At 43.2% G+C, this 19,779-nt stretch overlaps 1 protein-coding gene across 2 annotated transcripts in view; it reads left to right on the top strand.

Annotated features, from left to right (window-relative positions):
• Positions 1 to 3,304: 3,304 nt before the first annotated feature.
• The window catches only part of kcnh6a (potassium voltage-gated channel, subfamily H (eag-related), member 6a), a 79,663-nt gene continuing 63,188 nt past the window's right edge, over positions 3,305 to 19,779 (top strand). For both annotated transcript variants that reach the window (XM_072693256.1, XM_072693257.1), the window contains exons 1-2: positions 3,305 to 3,977; positions 19,480 to 19,710. In XM_072693256.1, coding sequence (XP_072549357.1) covers positions 3,902 to 3,977; positions 19,480 to 19,710 — 307 coding nt within the window. In that variant the 5' untranslated portion in view covers positions 3,305 to 3,901. The remainder of the gene's footprint in view (positions 3,978 to 19,479; positions 19,711 to 19,779) is intronic.

Here is a 19,779-nt window from a genome sequence, read left to right as displayed (position 1 = left end):
TATGCTATGACATTGCTCTCTCTAACATTATGCCATGGTATTTGATTGTACAACATTTAGACCACAAAGGTCTAAAAAGATGTTTGCTAGCACAGTGGGATTGTATTGATTAATTGGATGAGGCTGGTGGCTGGTGTGCAGCACTGTGGTAGTGATGCTGGACGAGGCTGTTGGCTGGTGTGCAGCACTGTGGTAGTGATGCTGGACGAAGCTGGTGGCTGGTGTGCTAACACTGTGGTAGTGATGTTGGACGAGGCTGGTGGCTGGTGTGCTATCGGTGTGGTAGTGATGTTGGACGAGGCCGGTGGCTGGTGTGCTAACACTGTGGTAGTGATGTTGGACGAGGCCGGTGGCTCGTGGCTAACGGCTTGGTAGTGAAGTTGGACGAGGCAGGTGGCAATGTGGGCACACGAGTCATGGCCCAGATATGGCCCACACTTACACCATCATCCAGCCCACCTAACACAGTGAAATGACGGTGATGACTTGGACCAAATCTGGCACAGTTGGGCCAGTTTGGGCCTAGGAACAGAAATGCCGCACAGGCATCTCACATGGTTGGCTGGTGGCTGGTGGCTGATGTGCTAATGGTGTGGTAGTGACGTTGGACAAGGCTGGTGGCTGGTGTGCTCACACTGTGGTAGTGATGCTGGACGAGGTTGGTGGCTGGTGTGCTATCACTGTGGTAGTGATGTTGGACGAGGCCGGTGGCTGGTGTGCTAACCCTGTGGTAGTGATGTTGGATGAGGCTGGTGGCTGGTGTGCTAACACTGTGGTGGTGATGTAGGACGAGGCCGGTGGCTGGTGTGCTATCGGTGTGGTAGTGATGTTGGATGAGGCTGGTGGCTGGTGTGCTAACACTGTGGTAGTGATGTTGGACGAGGCTGGTGGCTGGTGTGCTAACACTGTGGTAGTGATGTAGGACGAGGCTGGTGGCTGGTGTGCTAACCCTGTGGTAGTGATGTTGGATGAGGCTGGTGGCTGGTGTGCTAACACTGTGGTAGTGATGTAGGACGAGGCTGGTGGCTGGTGTGCTATCGGTGTGGTAGTGATGTTGGATGAGGCTGGTGGCTAGTGTGCTAACACTGTGGTAGTGATGTTGGACGAGGCTGGTGGCTGGTGTGCTAACCCTGTAGTTGTGGCTGGCGTGCTGGTGTACTAACACTGTGGTAGTGATGTTGGACGAGGCTGGTGGCTGGTGTGCTAACCCTGTAGTTGTGGCTGGCGTGCTGGTGTGCTAACACTGTGGTAGTGATGTTGGATGAGGCTGGTGGCTGGTTTGCAGCACTGTGGTAGTGATGTTGGACGAGGCTGGTGGCTGGTTTGCAGCACTGTGGTAGTGATGTTGGATGAGGCTGGTGGCTGGTGTGCTAACACTGTGGTAGTGATGTTGGACGAGGCTGGTGGCTGGTGTGCTAACCCTGTAGTAGTGGCTGGTGGCTGGTGTGCTAACACTGTGGTAGTGATGTTGGACGAGGCCGGTGGCTGGTGTGCTAACACTGTGGTAGTAATGTTGGACGAGGCCGGTGGCTGGTGTGCTAACACTGTGGTAGTGATGTTGGACGAGGCTGGTGGCTGGTGTGCTAACCCTGTAGTTGTGGCTGGCGTGCTGGTGTGCTAACACTGTGGTAGTGATGTTGGACGAGGCTGGTGGCTGGTGTGCTAACCCTGTAGTTGTGGCTGGCGTGCTGGTGTGCTAACACTGTGGTAGTGATGTTGGATGAGGCTGGTGGCTGGTTTGCAGCACTGTGGTAGTGATGTTGGACGAGGCTGGTGGCTGGTTTGCAGCACTGTGGTAGTGATGTTGGATGAGGCTGGTGGCTGGTGTGCTAACACTGTGGTAGTGATGTTGGACGAGGCTGGTGGCTGGTGTGCTAACCCTGTAGTAGTGGCTGGTGGCTGGTGTGCTAACACTGTGGTAGTGATGTTGGACGAGGCCGGTGGCTGGTGTGCTAACACTGTGGTAGTAATGTTGGACGAGGCCGGTGGCTGGTGTGCTAACACTGTGGTAGTGATGTTGGACGAGGCCGGTGGCTGGTGTGCTAACACTGTGGTAGTGATGTTGGACGAGGCCGGTGGCTGGTGTGCTAACACTGTGGTAGTGATGTTGGACGAGGCCGGTGGCTGGTGTGCTAACACTGTGGTAGTGATGTTGGACGAGGCTGGTGGCTGGTGTGCTAACCCTGTAGTTGTGGCTGGCGTGCTGGTGTGCTAACACTGTGGTAGTGATGTTGGATGAGGCTGGTGGCTGGTTTGCAGCACTGTGGTAGTGATGTTGGACGAGGCCGGTGGCTGGTGTGCTAACACTGTGGTAGTGATGTTGGACGAGGCTGGTGGCTGGTGTGCTAACACTGTGGTAGTGATGTTGGACGAGGCTGGTGGCTGGTGTGCTAACCCTGTAGTAGTGGCTGGTGGCTGGTGTGCTAACACTGTGGTAGTGATGTTGGACGAGGCCGGTGGCTGGTGTGCTAACACTGTGGTAGTAATGTTGGACGAGGCCGGTGGCTGGTGTGCTAACACTGTGGTAGTGATGTTGAGAGGGAGAGAGAGAGGGAGAGAGAGAGAGAGAGAGAGAGAGAGAGAGAGAGAGAGAGAGAGAGAGAAGGAGTGAGAGAGGGAGAGAGAGAGAGAGGGTGAGTGAGAGAGGGTGAGTGAGAGAGGGTGAGAGAGAGGGAGAGAGAGGGAGAGAGAGTGAGAGAGAGATAGAGAGGGAGAGAGAGAGGGAGAGAGGGTGAGTGAGAGAGGGTGAGGGTGAGAGAGAGAGAGAGGGTGAGGGTGAGAGAGGGAGAGAGAGAGGGAGATTGAGAGAGAGAGAGATAGAGAGGGAGAGAGAGGGAGAGAGTGAGTGAGAGAGAGTGAGAGAGAGAGAGAAAGTGAGAGAGAGAGAGGGAGAGAGAGAGAGAGAGAGTGAGAGAGAGAGTGAGAGACAGTGAGAGAGATAGAGAGAGAGAGAGAGAGAGAGAGGGAGAGAGAGATAGAGAGAGTGAGAGAGAGAGAGAGTGAGAGAGATAGAGAGAGAGAGAGAGAGAGAGAGAGTGAGAGAGAGAGAGAGTGAGAGAGATAGAGAGAGAGTGAGAGAGATAGAGAGAGAGAGAGGGAGAGTGAGAGAGAGAGGGGGGGGGAGAGAGAGGGGGGGGAGTGAGAGAGAGAGTGAGAGAGAGAGAGGGGGGGAGAGGGAGAGAGAGAGTGAGAGAGAGAGAGGGGGGAGAGAGGGGGGGAGATGCTAAGGTGAACAGAGCGCATCTGGTCTCTGTCAGAAGTGACAGCTGTGTCGAGTTGACTCCCTCGCTTCACTAAATGGAGTCACCGAGAGATTAAATATGGGTCGGTGACAGAAGTGGAGACTGATCGCTTTCAGGGCTCCAGCTCTCCGGCTGCCTTTCTTTATTAGCTAAATCTGACATTTCATCCTATATCTTTTTCTTCTTCTTTTCTTTCGCTGTCCCATACGAAACCCCAGCAACACCCAGGGAAGCGGTGCTTCTTCCCGCCAGGCGCGACAGAAGTTTAATTTAATATCATTTTCTTACATAAAATCGCTGTAAAAGTTGTTATTTATATATTATTATAGTTTATTTGAGCTATATTTGATCTAAGTCTCGGACGTGCGCGCGCGTAGCCTTGGCAACGGCTCTCGCCAGTGTTTCGTTCCTCTTCCTTTCTCCGCGTTTCTCTGCCTCTATCTCCTTATTTCTCCTCCTTTCTCTCCTCCTTTCTTTCGTTTCTTTCTTCTTTCTTTCGCTTCTAACCGACCGACTCTTGCTCCGGCGGCCACCATGCTCCACGGCCGCGGCTCACCTTCCTCCTTCACCGCCTCCCCGTGAAAAAACACGCAGGGAGAAAATCGGCAGAGGAAGCGGTGGAGGGATCTCCGGAGTCCTCCTCTCTCCCGTGTGCGAAAATGCCCGTCCGCCGCGGCCACGTCGCCCTCCAGAACACCTACCTGGACACCATCATCCGCAAATTCGACGGCCAGAGTAAGAGCAGCAACTTTCCCTCTCAGCTCGTGTCTCACTGCTTTCTTCAGCCTTTCGCTGTAGTTTTAATGTTTACATGAATTGGTCATCTTTCAGGGGTCATGTGTTGCTATTTCTGACCACTGACACCTTATAATCTGTAATTTAGCGAAGGTCCTGCTTTCTCTGGGTGGACTAAGCTAGCTGCACCCTACAGAACACTTCTCAGGACACTGCCAGTGCTTAGCTAGAAGTTCCTGAACCTCTTTAGGGAAATAAAGCTCTTAAACACTTCAGAAACACTGTGCACCTTATTAAAACCCTTCTTATGAGACGATGAGCTTCTAAAAGCCTGATATTCAACCAATAAAAGCTCCTAAACAAGTGTTTTTCTACAGTTCTGTATTGTCACGTATAAAACAGACAGCCTAATGTTTATAAGCTTGATTTCAAACCAGTACTAAACTAGTAAAAGCTCCTAAAAACTGTATAGGCTCTCTTATATTGGGTAGGTCTTGACATCTATTACCTACACCCCAAAAAACACCTTCTCAGCACATCATTAACACTTGAAAAACTGATGCTCGACTAACAAACGCCCAATAAAATCTCCTAAAATGCAGTAAGTGCTGTATTTCTTCTCATGTGCACCATATTCCCATCTAAAACCTTAATTACCCAACGTATCGTTATTCTATCCCCAGTATTTAGCACTGGCAAGTGTGCTATCAAACTAGTGTCCAACTAATTAAAGGCTCTCTGTTATTGGGTAGATTTTCACATCTGAAAGCCAGACCTCCAAAAGCACCTTCTCAGCACATCGTTAACTCAGAAATCTCCTAAAATCTCCTAAAATTCAGTAAAAGTGCTGTATTTCTTCTCATGTGCACCATTTTCCCATCTGAAACCTGATCTAGCGTTCATATCAAACTAAAAACATCTCCTAAACACTTGTAGCCTCTCCTAGATTGGGTTTCCCAGCTACATCAGTGCGCTACTTTCTACAGAAGTTGAAGTTGGAGTCCAAACATCTGAGCGAAGCCACTAGGGAGATGAGGCTAAGCATGGCAGCGGAGGCTAGCTCAAGATGGTTGTGGCTGAAGCGAGCCCATGTGTGAAACCCTGCTGCAGGTGTAGGCTAATTCTTAGCTTAAGGGACGAAGACTTTGACCATTAGAAGTAACATCAGGGAGGCCTCCTGCAGTTTCTGCTTGTAGCAAAGCGTAGCAGCGAGGTTTTTGCTAGTATGATAGGTTTTCGCATACGGACCCAACATATCCCAAGATTCATTCAACGTTTTGTGACGCTGCAGTAAGGACAGGAACAGCGGTGCTATAACACAAACAGGAAATTCGCTGTAGAGCAGACGTGTCATTTTAGGTCGGCCTTCGCGGTCTACACAGCCCTCGAGGGCTGTGCCTTTCGAATACCGCTTCCTTCGAAAGATGCGGCCCCTGAATTGAGACACTGCTGGTTAACCACTTTGCGTATGTTTTCATGCGAGTTTGACGGACTAGCTTAACCGTCTTGACCAGCTTTGAGCAGGCCGGGCCTTTCCGTTTTCTTTTCAGCAGGGTAGTATTTGAAAGATCAGACGTTCAGAGGTGTATGTCCTAATGTGAGACCTTTAGGAAACATGTTGTTCGGTCTTGTTTGGATTGGATTAGTTTATCGTGAACATCCGTGATAAAGTCTTTAGTGACAAAGGCTCTTCAAACCTGGTTTTCTACAAACCTGTTGGTGTCACACCTGGTCTAATAACTGTCTAATAACGGTCTAATAATTGTTATTTCTTTATTTTAGAGAATTTAAGGTTGATCATTTGGTGCAGAAGTGAACAGAAAGGAATGCTGCATGCTTACATGTAGCTGCTGATGATCTCCCAGTGTACGATGAAAGTTCTACCACCCAGAGCAAGTAAACAGTGTAAAGACTCTCCCAAAGCATCCATTCTCTGGTGATTTGGAAAGTGTTTAGCGATGATACACAGGCCTGGAGGCTAGCGATGCCATAAAGCAGCAGTTTTTAAAACGTTTCCCAACACGAAGTGAAATCTGTCTGGAAAAGGATGGATATGTGTGTCTGGACCAGACTAAGGTCATCAGGGCCTAATTTCCCAGAACCTTCAAGATATGGAGTTAATGGTAAACCGGTAGAGAACGTGTTTAATGTGATTTTTGCTTTACAGTTTAACAACAATCTTTGTGCTAAGAGGCTTTTCGGCCCTGAGTTTGATGAAAAACAACATGTTATTTAGTCTGCATAACCTGTTACAGCACCATTCGCATTTATATAGGTCGTATATTAATTAGTGTAACCTACTTTAGGGAAAGATGCCAGGAAGCGGTCTTTTAGCAATGCCCTAAAAGAAGAACCTTTGGGTTTATTTTGTAAGTATGTGATGTTTAAGTGTGAAAAAAACATTTTAATATAATTTTTACATCATGTAGAGTTACCCTTTTCTTCATGTAAAGAACCCCTTTGGCATATTTATTGTTAGATGACTACATCCTCCAAAACACGTTCTGAGGCCATTCTTAGCATTTGTATGCTTCAAATACAACTACTTGCAAACTAACAAAAAGCTCATAAAAATACTTTAGTATCTCTGATCTTTGTGTTTCTCTGGGTTTGCACCATATTTACATCAGAAACCTGTGAATACCAATCTGCCATGACAAAGAAAACACTGTCAGATAAATAAGATTAACTATCTCTATTTACAGTAGCATCTTCACTCGGGTGGGATATACAGTATTAGGCAGTAAGATGGCAAGCGTGCAGAAATCATCAGGCAGGTCTTTTCTGGCATGCAGTGGTCAGTACCTACCAGAATTGCTCCAAGATAAGACAACCAATAAACCAGTACCAGGGTCATGAGTGCCCAAGGGTCACTGGTGCAATCCTTGGAGGCCCCACCTCCCAACTTATAGGACTTAAAGGATCTGCTGCTAACATCTTGGTGCCAGACACCACAGGACACCTCCAGAGTTTTGTGTCCAAGTCTATGTCTGGATGGGTCAGAGCTGTTTTGGTGGCACGAAAGGGACCTACACAATATTAGACAGGTGGTTTTTAATGATCTGGCTGATCTGTGTATGTCTTCACATGTACATTCTTAGGCTTTCAGCAGCTTTCTCATTTATCAACACCGGTCTCATCTGTACTATAGAGAGAAACTGCTGGACACTCCAGAGTTTGAAGGATATTGGGCTGCGTCTTAATTTGCCTGACTTTCTGGGTTTCAACAAACTTGAGTTATTAGACTTTAATGGCTGTACTATAGCCATCATTTGATTTGCAAATTTGGGCTATTAGATAATAATGTAAAAAAATGCAAATGGCCATCAAACCAAATGATCACTGACACACACCACTTTGCCATGTTTTCTTAACATCTAAATAAACTGATTCCCACATAGTCTTCACAGCTGTCCACACACCTCCTTTAAGGGTTGGGTTTCTGTTCCCCGAATATGACATTAGTATCCTACGCCTAATATTGAATAGGCCCCCTTGTGCCACCACAGCAGCATTCTCACCATTTCACCATCTCACAATCTCACCATTCGAGGCATGGACTCCACATGAAGGTGTCCTGTGGCATCTGGCACCAAGACAAAGATGGACAGCAGATCCTTTAAGTAGTTCTGTAAGTTGTGAGGTGGGGCCTCCATGATCACATTGTTCATCGCTTGTCTTTCCTCGAACCAATTTTGGTAGGTACTGACCACTGTATACCAGCAACACCTCACAAGACCTGCCTGATGTTTTGAAGTTCTTCTGACCCTGGACAGGAACCACTGTAGAGACTACTCACTTGGTACTAATGTTATGGCTGATTTGGTACATTTCCTAATACAGTCCAGCAAGCTCGCAGGGGGGTTCAGATCTGCTGATTGTGTTGCCATGACATCACCTGACCTTCTTCACTCCTCCACCCACTCCATCACTTGATGAGCGCTGTGGCGTCTTGCATTGTCTTGTTGGTGGACTGAGTCATTTTTTTGTGTTTGTTCACCAAAAATTAAATGATATGAACTTACCACATCCTGTTCTCTAACCAGAGGACTCCTAACAAGGTTTCAACCTCTTTGGAAATGAACTGATGGCCCAGGAGTTTGTGGACCCCAGCTTATCCATCATTTAGTCTGAATTCAAGGGTATTAATAGTGAGTTTCTCCTTCCTTTAGTTCTTAGATGTAGGAACATTGCTGTGAGGTGAATGAATTTGACTGCATTCAAACTCTCCAGCTCACTCTAGATGTATTGGATGAAGCCTTATCTCCATCACTCCAGAGAAAACAGCTCCACAGCTCCACAGCTCCACATTGGAGGCCCTTATATATTCTAGCTTATGCTCTGAATTAGGCATGACGACCTTAGGCTCATGGGTGACTACTCTAGAGCATCCCATGGAGGTTATATAAAGTTATATATGGCTGTGGAGGTTATATAAGCCATAAGTCTGAGCCATAGAACATCTGGGTCAGCAGTCGGTGCACCTTAACATAGTCTATATACTTTTGGACTGGGTAAATATTCATACATTCACTCTGAAGATTAAATTAGCTTAGCTTTATTGTCTGACTGAGTAGAAATGTGTGTGTGTGTGTGTTCACTTGTTAACAGCCTTTAGTCTGGTTTTTCTTTCTCTCTGTGTATCTGTATCCGTCTCTCTGTCTGTCCTGAGGGATGGCGTCTGGTGTGTGGACCACAGGGGTAATGTTATAAATAGCTCTTTCTGACACTAGTTTGTGCTCTAGATCAGTGTAATGAAATAAACTGCGCGCCGCTCTCTCTCCGCACGACGCTGTGTGACCATGGCTGAGCTGATAAAGATTCAGACATCTCCATTTAGAAGCCCTTATTAAAGCTAGTCAGCTCGGGGGTGTTAGGTTGGATGGCCTCCTCTAATCAAACCCAGATTACATTAGTCTCAGTGTTATGAGCTTCCTGCAGTCCAGCTGTACTTACAATACTTTAAGAGAGATAAGAAAGGGCTGCAGTAACTTCCAGCAAATCCTTCTGAACATGAACGTGTGGGACTTCTATTTAAAGAACAGGAGAGTGAACACCTATGGTGTGGCAAGATCCTAGATCAGCACCTCAGGTGTGTTAAAACTGTCACAGCCTTCAACGGGAATATCTTGATGTTACTGTTGTGTTACTGCGCTTCCTAGACTCTGGCATGAACAGGTGCTCTGTTGTAGTTTTTAATTTAGTTTAAATCATTGTCTTAAATCAGGTCTTTTAACCCCTAATTCCTTACATTCATAACCACAATACTGTATTCATGAATTTAATAAAATAAAACTGCAGCAGATCCAGTATTTATTTTATATTGAATTGTCTTTCATTACTTATTGAATAATTTTTTTGAATGTATAGTTAGTAATTACAGACGTATATACAGACTTTTTGCTGGATCATTTATATTAGTTACTTGGTAAGTTATGTAAGTTACAGGATAATTTATTTTTATTGCTGTTACTGAGAATCTTTATGTATTACTGGACAATTTATAATATTTTTTGAGTTGTTTATGTTACATGAAAGTTCATCATTATTACTGGATACTTTTTTTTTTGCTGGATAATTTCTATTAGTTACGTGATTTATGAAGTTACAGCATAATGTGTAGTAATTTTTAATTAATAATGTATTACCGGATAATTTATATTAGTTTTTGAGTTGTTGCGATGTTACAGAATAGTTCATAATTATTACTGGAGGATTTGTTTTTATTGCTGGATAATTTGAGTTAGTTACTAAGAAATTTGTATACGTTTCTGTTAGTTACTTTCAGTTTTATTTACTGTGTATACGTTTCAGGATGATTTATATTAGTTACTGTTACTGATAAGTTACTGGTACATTTGTTTTAGTTACTGGATTATTTAAATGAGTTACTGGATATTGATTGTAGTTTTTTATATTAGTAATTAGATAATTTTTATTAGGATAATATAAATAATTTATTATGGATTTTGATTTTGGTTACTGAATTTATTATAGTTGTTACTGCTGAAATCTCTAATTTGTTTTAGTTACTGGATAATTTATGATAGTATAAAATGTATAATCATTTTTAGTAATCACAGATAATATATAATTTATATTAATTACTGGATGCTGATTGTAGTTACAAAATCATTTATAGTAGTTACTGAAAATGTATAGTAGTTTAGTAGAGTCATTTATATTAATTGCAGAATAATATAGAGTAGTTAAATATTAATGTAAATGTAAAGTAGTTGTAGTAAATGTATAGTAGTTGTAGTATTAATTCATGTAAAGTAGTTGTAGTAAATGTAAAGTAGTTTTAGTATTAATTCATGTAAAGTAGTTGTAGTAAATGTAAAGTAGTTGTAGTATTAATTCATGTAAAGTAGTTGTAGTAAATGTAAAGTAGTAGAATTAATTCATGTAAAGTAGTTGTAGTAAATGTAAAGTAGTTGTAGTATTAATTCATGTAAAGTAGTTGGATATTAAATGTAGTCATTAGTTATTGAATTTTGATCATATTTGTTTTACTGTTTAAGGATTAAGTTGTACTCAAGTCTATGTTCAGTTCATCAACAAAGGATAGGAACAGCTCCCAGCTTTTATAGAATATCTCAGTAGATTCTAATCTTTGAGTAAATCTCATCTTTTCCAGTAGTAAAAACTGCATTAGGTCCCTTGTCCAGTTTACCTACAGTGTAATGGTGGTACTTCATCTTCTAGAAACCAGGCTTAGCTGATGTTTTGGCAGATTGTAACTGTGAGAATGTTAATCCCTCTAAAACTCAGTGTATCAGTATCAGTGAGAAAATTGAGTAAGGAAACTGCTACATTTTGCAAGAGAGATCATTAAGCGTCTTCTAGATGAGTCTTGAGGAATGAGATTGGCTTTATGTAGCTTCTATGCTAACATCCTGTTTCTTATTTCTTGCTCTTGTACACCAGATACAGAGCTTAAAAATAACTGTGGTTTGTGAGGAAGACCATGTGTGACGCTCTAAGTTTCCTTTTCTAGCTTCCGCTTCTCACTCAGAAGCTGCTCAGTAGTGTACTTTTCCCTCCTACAGTCATACAGTCTCTTTTTAGACTACAAACGTGTTTTTTTTGGGTGGGGGTGGTAGGAGGGTTCCTAATTATCTTACTAGTTAAGTCATTTCCAATCCCCACCCACTAGCTAGGGCTTCCCTTACCACATGGTGCTATTAGTGCTCGGAGGGTGAAGCCAGCCAACCACATCTATGGAACTGTCACTGCAACACTACCACTGTCCAATTCTGTCAGGTCAGCTAACAGACTCTGGTTAGCATCACACAGAGAGGGTAACCCATTCTTACATAGCCATTTTTAGCCTAGCCAGGGATCGGTGATAGGGTCACCGCTTAAGGCCTTGGCGTACTTTCAGTGAGACCAAGCTTGGACTAAGTCTCTGTAGTTTCGTTTGACTGTCGCATAAATGTGCTCCAGGCCTGCAGGTGGTGCTGTGTCATTTTATGGTAATTGCCATGACTGTTGGCACAGGATTGCACGCTTTTAAGTACCACCTGTTTAGCAGCGACCAATCATATGCTTTGCCTTGCAGTTATATCATTTTGATCACCAAAGTCAGGCTTTGGGGTAGTAAACAAAGGCCTTTAGACAGCTGCGCCACTCGGGAGCCAACATTCAAGATTTGCTCAAGCTTGGTTTGCCATTGCTAAATTTCTTATTTTTCTAGAACTAGGTTCAATTCTAAGTGAAGAAACATGCCTGAAGCCTTGAAGCTTGTTCACATGCTCACATTTTCGCAACCCACCAAGACCCCGTCACCACCATTTAACTCCATATCTCTTAGTCCTAGCTCCACTTATCCAAGTGGTGTCTGGCCTTCTACCACATAGCAGAAGCCACCCAAACTCCAGTCCAAAGTTCTCTGAGTTCTCCCCCACTTACAGTTTCCTCCCTCCCATGTTATCATATGTTTATGGCCTGGTCTGAACTCACTAAATGCTTGCCATTTATTTTCCTGCAGAGAAGTTGGGTCAAGCAATGTGTGAAACTTCCTAGATGCGCTGCAGTACGAACAGGATAAGATAAAAGCATTAGCGTCAGCCATTAGTGCTGATTGATATGTCCTTAATTGTGCAGCCTTGGCCTAAATGTCACTGTTATATTTGGCTTCAGCAGAATTTTATACACTCCTGAGCTCCATTTCCTGGACGTCTCCCATGACTGAGTGTCTTAACTGTGGTAAAGGTCCAAGCTAGTGATGTTGTGAAGAGTTTGAGCAGATTTATTGAATTCCTTAATGTGTCCTCGCATTAGCGGCCTAATGTGAAGTGGAAATCTCCACTATAACTGCTGCATGTTCGGAGTGAAAATATCTTAACCCCTTAACACTCCAAGGCTTATTACGCACTACGGTGTATTACTCAGTAACTACAGGGACTTCTGTACAAACTGGGGTTTGTAATAACACTTTTGGCCAGCTTGTGGACCATAGGCTTTTAAGGGGTTAAGGCAGGAACGCATATTTCAGGACTGAAAGGTGGCTTAAGAATGGAAAACTATCTTTCTTTGGCTTAGTTAAATAATGAGCGACAAGCCGTGCTGTTCTTCCTTCCAAATAAAACCCAGCAGAACCAAAACCGAGTGGTAAAACGAGCCAATTACAAAACCCCCAAACTGTTACATCACAGTCTTCACTCGTTATATTTTATATCACACCACCAAAAAAAGTGACATAACCTCCGGCCACAAGAGAACGCGCTACTCATAGCCAGTAATACAGTAAACCGTGGCTGCGACTTCAGGAGAATATGGTGTGGTTGATACTGGAGAGCAGCTCATCACCTCCAGACTTATGAGAATATGGGTTGCTACAAAAAAAAAGGCCCCTTATGACGATGGCCCCACCATGTGCAAGTGCCTACAGACGTTGAACGTAAACTAAGCACATGATAAAGCGAAAGCAGTGGATGCAACAGGGATCCACGCTAGGCTAAAAGCTAATACTAGCCAATGCCAGATTTTACCATCTCTCTTTTCACCAGCTGAACCAAACTGGAGGTGAATACACATCAGAAGGGAAAGCACCGGCTTACCTTTTGTACTCTTGAGACTCGAGAAAGACAAGCCAGGGGAAGCGATTTGGGGCAAGGCTAAAAGCTAACCTGCTACAATCTCTACACTACTGCAATTGCAATAAAGGGCAGCAGCACTATCCAGTAAAACTTGTGTACAGTTTTTGTTACAGGGTTAAAACTGTGTTATAATATGAGGGTAATGTGAGCTGTCGTCGGGGATGTAAACCAGCCAATAAAAGCAGAGCTTCCGTGAAAGGAAAATCAGCTTGTTTCATTTAGAGACAAAGTAACAGGGTGGTAAATAGGCTTGTAAAACCGCATCTGAGCATTTTTCACCCTGACCAACGTCACATACTTACTGTTTATAGATCTGACACCAACTTAAAGTCTTCAGAAATGCATTCCTTGGCACCTTTAGGGCTGGGAGGGCATGTAAGGCCTCATTATTTGACATATATATATATATTTGGACTCATATTAATGACTTAAGGACTCATTGTATTTATTCTGTGCATTTTTATTGCGTCCACAATCCGATTGGTCATCTGTGTCATTTGCATTAAGTGTTGTTTGAACTCTGTGGGTCTGTGTGTGTGTGTGTGTATGTGTGTGTTTGCATGTGCTCGTACACGCCTTCCGCTGCTCTCCTACCTAGTGAAGCTAAGTGTGATTTCGCAGCTGCTAGGCAACCGGCGTGTGCCGTCCAATCTGTTGCAGTGTAACAGTGATAATGAGTGTGATCCTGAAGTTTCTCCACCAAAACAATTACTGCTCAGACCAGGAGAGAGAACGCAGCGAAGGAAAGCAAAGTCAGGGGTTGGTTTTGTTAGGGGCTCTTTTGAGACATAGCCGTCAGCTGTGGACCAGCCACTCGTATTTGAATATGCATATTTGGAAATGTGTGCTATTTGAATATTCCAATGCGGACATGTTGGCTTTTTGATGGTGACACTGATTTTATTCATGGGAATCAACAGTTCCATCCTACACTTCTTTTTTAAATCCATAAGGGGCTTGAGGGTCGCTGTACTATCCAAAAGAACCAAAGTTTAGTCCTGTATCACCTAAACCCTCAATAAATCATCACCACATATCAGTAAACTCTGAATATCTCTCTCCACAACACCTGCTTGATCATTGTTATTTCTGAAATCATGTTGGAAGATCACCACCCCACCTCATCATCCCTAACTCCCCAACTCATCTCAAACTACTGGATGGAGCACCATCCATCATTCCAGGGAATACAGTTCTTCCCCTGCTCCACAGCTCAATGCTGGGGGGCTTTATGTCCCTCTAGCCCACACCTGGTATTTTAGCATGCTGCCAATTAATAGGTTTGTGTCCATCTGCTCCTGAGAGCAGAAAATATGACCCTTGGTGTGGGATGTGGTTGGTGTGGCACAACAGATAACACCACTACCTTCCAGTGAGCTGCCACACCCTGTGGGAGACTGGGGTTCGATTCCCAGTCTGGGTGACTATGCTGTGCTATGCCAATAAGAGTCCTTGGGCAAGACTCCTAACACTACACTGACCCACCTCTGTAATACGAGTGACCTTGTAAGAGCGTCTGATAAATGTAAATGAGAGTCCTATTCTATTGGCGATGCTTCTCTACATGGACTGGACAAGCTGTGTGTGTGCATTTGCATGTCTGTGTCAGCAGTTGGTGCAACGTAAACTAGCCGAATGCATTCATTAGAAGCGCTGTCCACAAACATTTGGACAGATCATATCTGCCAATACTGATATGATTATGAAATTGGCTAATGAGGCATTCCTGAAGCAGCACGCATTCCTCCACATCCACAGAGTCGCAGACAGCTTTGTGAACACTTCCATACTGAGCTTTATGTCGTAGAGTCTGGACAGAAGGACAGTGCGTTGGCTAGGCATTGCCGTTGGCTCTCGTGTGCTCGTCTAGGGTATGTTTCTGGCTGCTGTTGTTGTGGGGAGTGGTCGGGGGGGCGGATGGTTGGACACTTGAGTGGGTTTTTTTGCTCACAGCAGCAGGCCTGCTGGGGTGTCACAGCCAAAATAACTCGCCCAATGAGCAGAGCTCCACAGAGACACCACAGGCCTCCCACTGCAAGATAATTACACAGCGGATGACACAGGTGGAGGGAGGAGGGAGAGAGAGAACAGAGGGAGAGACTGATCACAGTAAATCACACATGTACCACTGATCTTCTGTGCAGCTTGTATGTACCACTTTCAGTTGGTTAGGACTTGGGACGAGCATTTAGACTAATGTTCGCTATTCGAACCATTGAGTGAACGAAAGGGAAAAAGCAGCAGGCCGAACAAGCTCAGTTACGCCACAGTTTAGCAGCACACAGGGAATATGTTAGAAAACGTGAGTTATCATTCCAGAATAGCCGAGGAAAATCCGCTGGGTTTCGTGTTGTATTAGTAACTGAGGCTTCCTCTTCACAGCAGCTAATGAGTTAGCACTAAGACGTCCTGTGAACGTCATGAATGTCCTCTATGTGTTTTACAGTTATGTTTCAGTGAAGACATTCAGAGGACATTCTGCAGATGTTGTCTGTTTATTTTTGCAGAAATTATTCGAAACAATCATTTATCATGTATTGAAATGTGTGATATGCTTAGTTTGAGCTAAACATACTAAATGTAATATCGGTTTACTTCTAAATTCTTTATATTATTATTATTATTATTATTATTTCAGTTACTTACAGTTGTCATTATTTTAGTGATCTTATTTTAAGCATTGACAAGCATTGCCACAATATTTTTGCTTGTATCACAATATTTAACTACATTTATCGTGATTTTATCGTGAAAAAATATTGTCATGTTGTCGTGTTAATGAATATTTGTACTTTCTTACATTATGAGCAGATGGGTCATATTTTGCAATCCTATTAAACATAGTTTGGTCGCAAGCCGAGCTTGGGCGATACTAGAGGGCAACTAGAACTGAGTACTAGAGCAACGCTCTACGTGGGGTAACTAGAAAACTGGCTACCTGAACGACATAACTGGGCAAGCCAAACCTGAGTGCGCTGTGGAACTGCCTCTTGAGCTAGAGCCGCCGGGGGGCATGAACTGGACGTGACGTAAACAGAACTGCCTCGAGAACCAGACCAGAAGATAGCTTGACAACGACAAGATGCCAGCTTACAGGACCATGCCACAAACACCTAGAGGTTCAATTCACGGCACCTACAGGCTGCAGCGAGGCCCCTTAAATGCTCCCAGTCCCAGGTGCAACACATGAACACAAAATGAACATAAACACGGCGGAAGTCCTTATATGGGCCTGTGGCAGCCACCTAGGATCGCCCCGGGGGAGGGCGCGATAACAAGGGCCTGACACCCATAATGAAATGTAGCATTTACATGAATTTAGAATTAGGATTTCAGAATTGGAATGGTGGAAGCTGGCAGCTGTACCTAGTCACCGATCTAGTTCAGACCTTAAAGTGATGGTTTGGTGAAACTTCACAGTATTTACACACTTTCCTCCTTACCCCAGAGCACATGTTTGGAGCAGCGTTCTTGATACACAAATTCCTGGAGCCTGAGGGAGGCTCCAAGATGGCTGCTATTACTGTTCCTTCTTCATTTTTTTATAGATAGCAGCGTGTCATACAGTACATCAGCAACATAAACAAGTCTGTCTGAGAGTCCTTAACCCTTTAAAAGCCCTGAAAAACAAGGTTTAAAGCATTGGTTTAAGGCATGTAGAAGAGACCAGCAGGTGGAACAGGTGGGAGACTGGTTTGATCCCCGGTCTGGGTGGCTATGCTGTCCTGCACCAAAAAGAGTCCTTAGGCAAGACTCCTAACACTACACGGGCCCTATTCTGTATTATAAGTAGGGTTACAAAGGGGTGGAAGATTTCCGATAAATTTCCAGTAAATTACCTGTAATTTTCCATGGGAACTTTCCTGCCTCGAGAACCAGACCAGAAGATAGCTTGACAACGACAAGATGCCAGCTTACAGGATCATGCCACAAACACCTAGAGGTTCAATTCACAGCACCTAGAGGCTGCAGCGAGGCCACTTAAATGCTCCCAGTCCCAGGTGTAACACATGAACGCAAAATGAACACAAACACGGTGGAAGTCCTTATATGGGCTTGTGGGCGCCCACCCGGGATCGATAACAAGGGCCTGACACCCGTAATGAAATGTAGCATTTACATGAATTAGGATTTCAGTATTGGAATGGTGGAAGCTGGCAGCTGTAACTTTCCATGGGAATTTTAGCTTGGGAACTTTGGAAATTATCCAAAATGTAAACTTTTCATGGAAATTGGGGGAATTTGTTGGAATTAATAGGAAATATTGGATCATTTAGAGGAACTTTATCATACACTACCATTAATGTACTGTTTATCTGTCAACAGCAGACATGAAGGCATAACAATACAAATAAACTGACCATGGGAATAAACGAGTAATTATGGGAATTAACTGGAAATACTGGGTAATTATAGGAATTAACAGGAATGATTGCATAAAATGGGAATATTCTAACAAGCTAAAGGTAATAAATTTGCATATATTTGGTAAAAAATATACTGAAGCATAATCTTGGCTAAAATAATTAGATATGATCCCAAAACAGCTGAATAGCAAAGCTGCTCCTCAATCCCAGGTACATTACACACTGCAGGGCTATTGAGAGCACCACCCCTGCATTCACTGTCCATTCCTCCATCACATGTACAGCATATGTCCAGATGATTTCTACAAACCTGACTAGAAAATGCCATATGTGTGAATTAGTTTCACTGAACTTTTCACTGTTTTATCACTTTAACGTCCAGCTTTGTGTGTCAGAAGAGTCCGAAGGTAACAGGCTTTTAAAAACAGACAGAAAGCTCCAGAGGTTTATTTTCTAAAGCAGTCTCTGAGAGACTAATCATCCCCTGGCGTTAGAGTTTTTGTGGTCAGTGCTGAAAATTCTTCTGCAGGCGTCTGGTCTTGTTCTGATTAAAACGCTCTGTCCAATACTCTGACCTTCATCACAGCCAGGGAGTTTTTCTCTGGACTTTCTAATTTTGGTTTTGGTTTGTTCGTTTCTCCCACTTTAGATATTTTGTTCTTTTCTAGCTGTCGGCCTTGTCGGTCTCTTAAGTGTGTTCAGTTGCCGTCCATCTCTGTTCAGTTCAGTGGGCTTTACTGGAAGCAGCAGTAAAGGTGTCATTAAAGAGTTTTTATTAAAGAATGACCACAAATGACCCTTTAGATTTTTTCTGAAAAGTAGAAAATAATACTGTTAAATAAGGTTAAATCCCAGCTAAGGATGGTATTCTTACCATGGTTTTGGTTTAGAGTTATGTTTTATGGAAGACATTCTGCAGACATTTTGGTCTGTTCATTTTTGCTCTAAAGATACTAAACATCATATCTGTTTACTCTTTCTGTTAATATTTATATATATATAATATTAATAATGAGAAGATTAAATATATATATAATATTAAATTAATTGTTTTATTTTATTTATTTGAGTTACTACTTTTTATTTGAGTTACTTTTGAGTTTATTTCCTTCTATTTATTATTATTTTAAATCTTTTTTATCTTTTAAATGTTATCAGTTGTTTGCTTGTTTTAAAACCTTAATATTTAAAGTTAATTCATTTTCATTCATGTATTTTTCAAAGTTTACATTTTTCTCTCGTACCTCTGGTTTTAATTATTTTCTTTGGTTTATTTATTTATTTATTTAACTTTCTCTTAATTTTTGTTTTTCTTAATTTAATTTTTTTGCTTAATTGTTTACAGTCTTCTCCATTTTTTCTTTACCTTGTAAAACCCTGTAAAACTGGTTGTGTAAAACCCTTTGAGCTGCATCCTTGATGCATGAAAGATGATTTATAAATAAAGTTAATTATTGTTAATATGATGCCTTTTTCTCTTTTATCTCTGACCTCTGTTGTTTTTAGGTTGATTGTTTTAATCTTTTTAATTTTTTAATTTTATTTTTTCCTTTTCTCAGTGTAAATGCTTGGCTACATTGAAAATGAGGGTCACCCTCAATGTTTTTTGAGTGAAAATGAAGGTGGATTGATTGATGACTTTACACCACTGAGGGACCTTAAAAAAAAATGTCCTCACATTCTTTAAAGCCATTCTGAGAACACCCTACGAACATCATCTGGGATAGCCTTACAATCAATCGCCAGAATGTAACACTGAATACAATGCAAATCATGTTGGTGCTAATGAGAGTTACTCTCCTGCACTGAGCATTGTGTTCAGATCTAAAAGCAAACTGTGTTTTTGGACCAGAAAATTGTCCTGAAATTTGCTTTCGGACTAGAATAGTCCTTTCTGTGCTTCACTTACTGCACCAGTAACTGACCCTGTGTTTCAGTGTCTCTCTGTAATCCCCCCAATAATCAACTCTGTATCTCTGTATCTGTGTGTGTGTGTGTGTGTGTGTGTGTGTGTGTGTGTGTGTTCCTCAGACCGTAAGTTCCTGATCGCTAATGCCCAGATGAAGAACTGCGGGATCATCTACTGCAATGAAGGCTTCTGCCAGATGTTTGGTTTCTCGCGGGCAGAGATCATGCAGCAGCCGTGCACCTGCCAGTTCCTGGTCGGTCCAGGCACCATGAAGAGCGCCCTGTCCCAAATGGCCCAGGCCCTGCTTGGCTCAGAGGAGCGCAAGGTGGAGATCCTCTACTACTCTAAAGAAGGTAAACCAGATGGAAGATCATGGGTGATAAAATGCTAAGGCGGTGCAACCATGAGACAGTTAACGGACG

The sequence above is a fragment of the Salminus brasiliensis genome, chromosome 12 (genome assembly GCF_030463535.1).
Source record: "Salminus brasiliensis chromosome 12, fSalBra1.hap2, whole genome shotgun sequence".
NCBI lineage: Eukaryota > Metazoa > Chordata > Actinopteri > Characiformes > Bryconidae > Salminus > Salminus brasiliensis.
The sequence above is the reverse complement of the archived record's forward strand: the minus strand, read 5'-3'. Positions and strand labels throughout refer to the sequence as shown.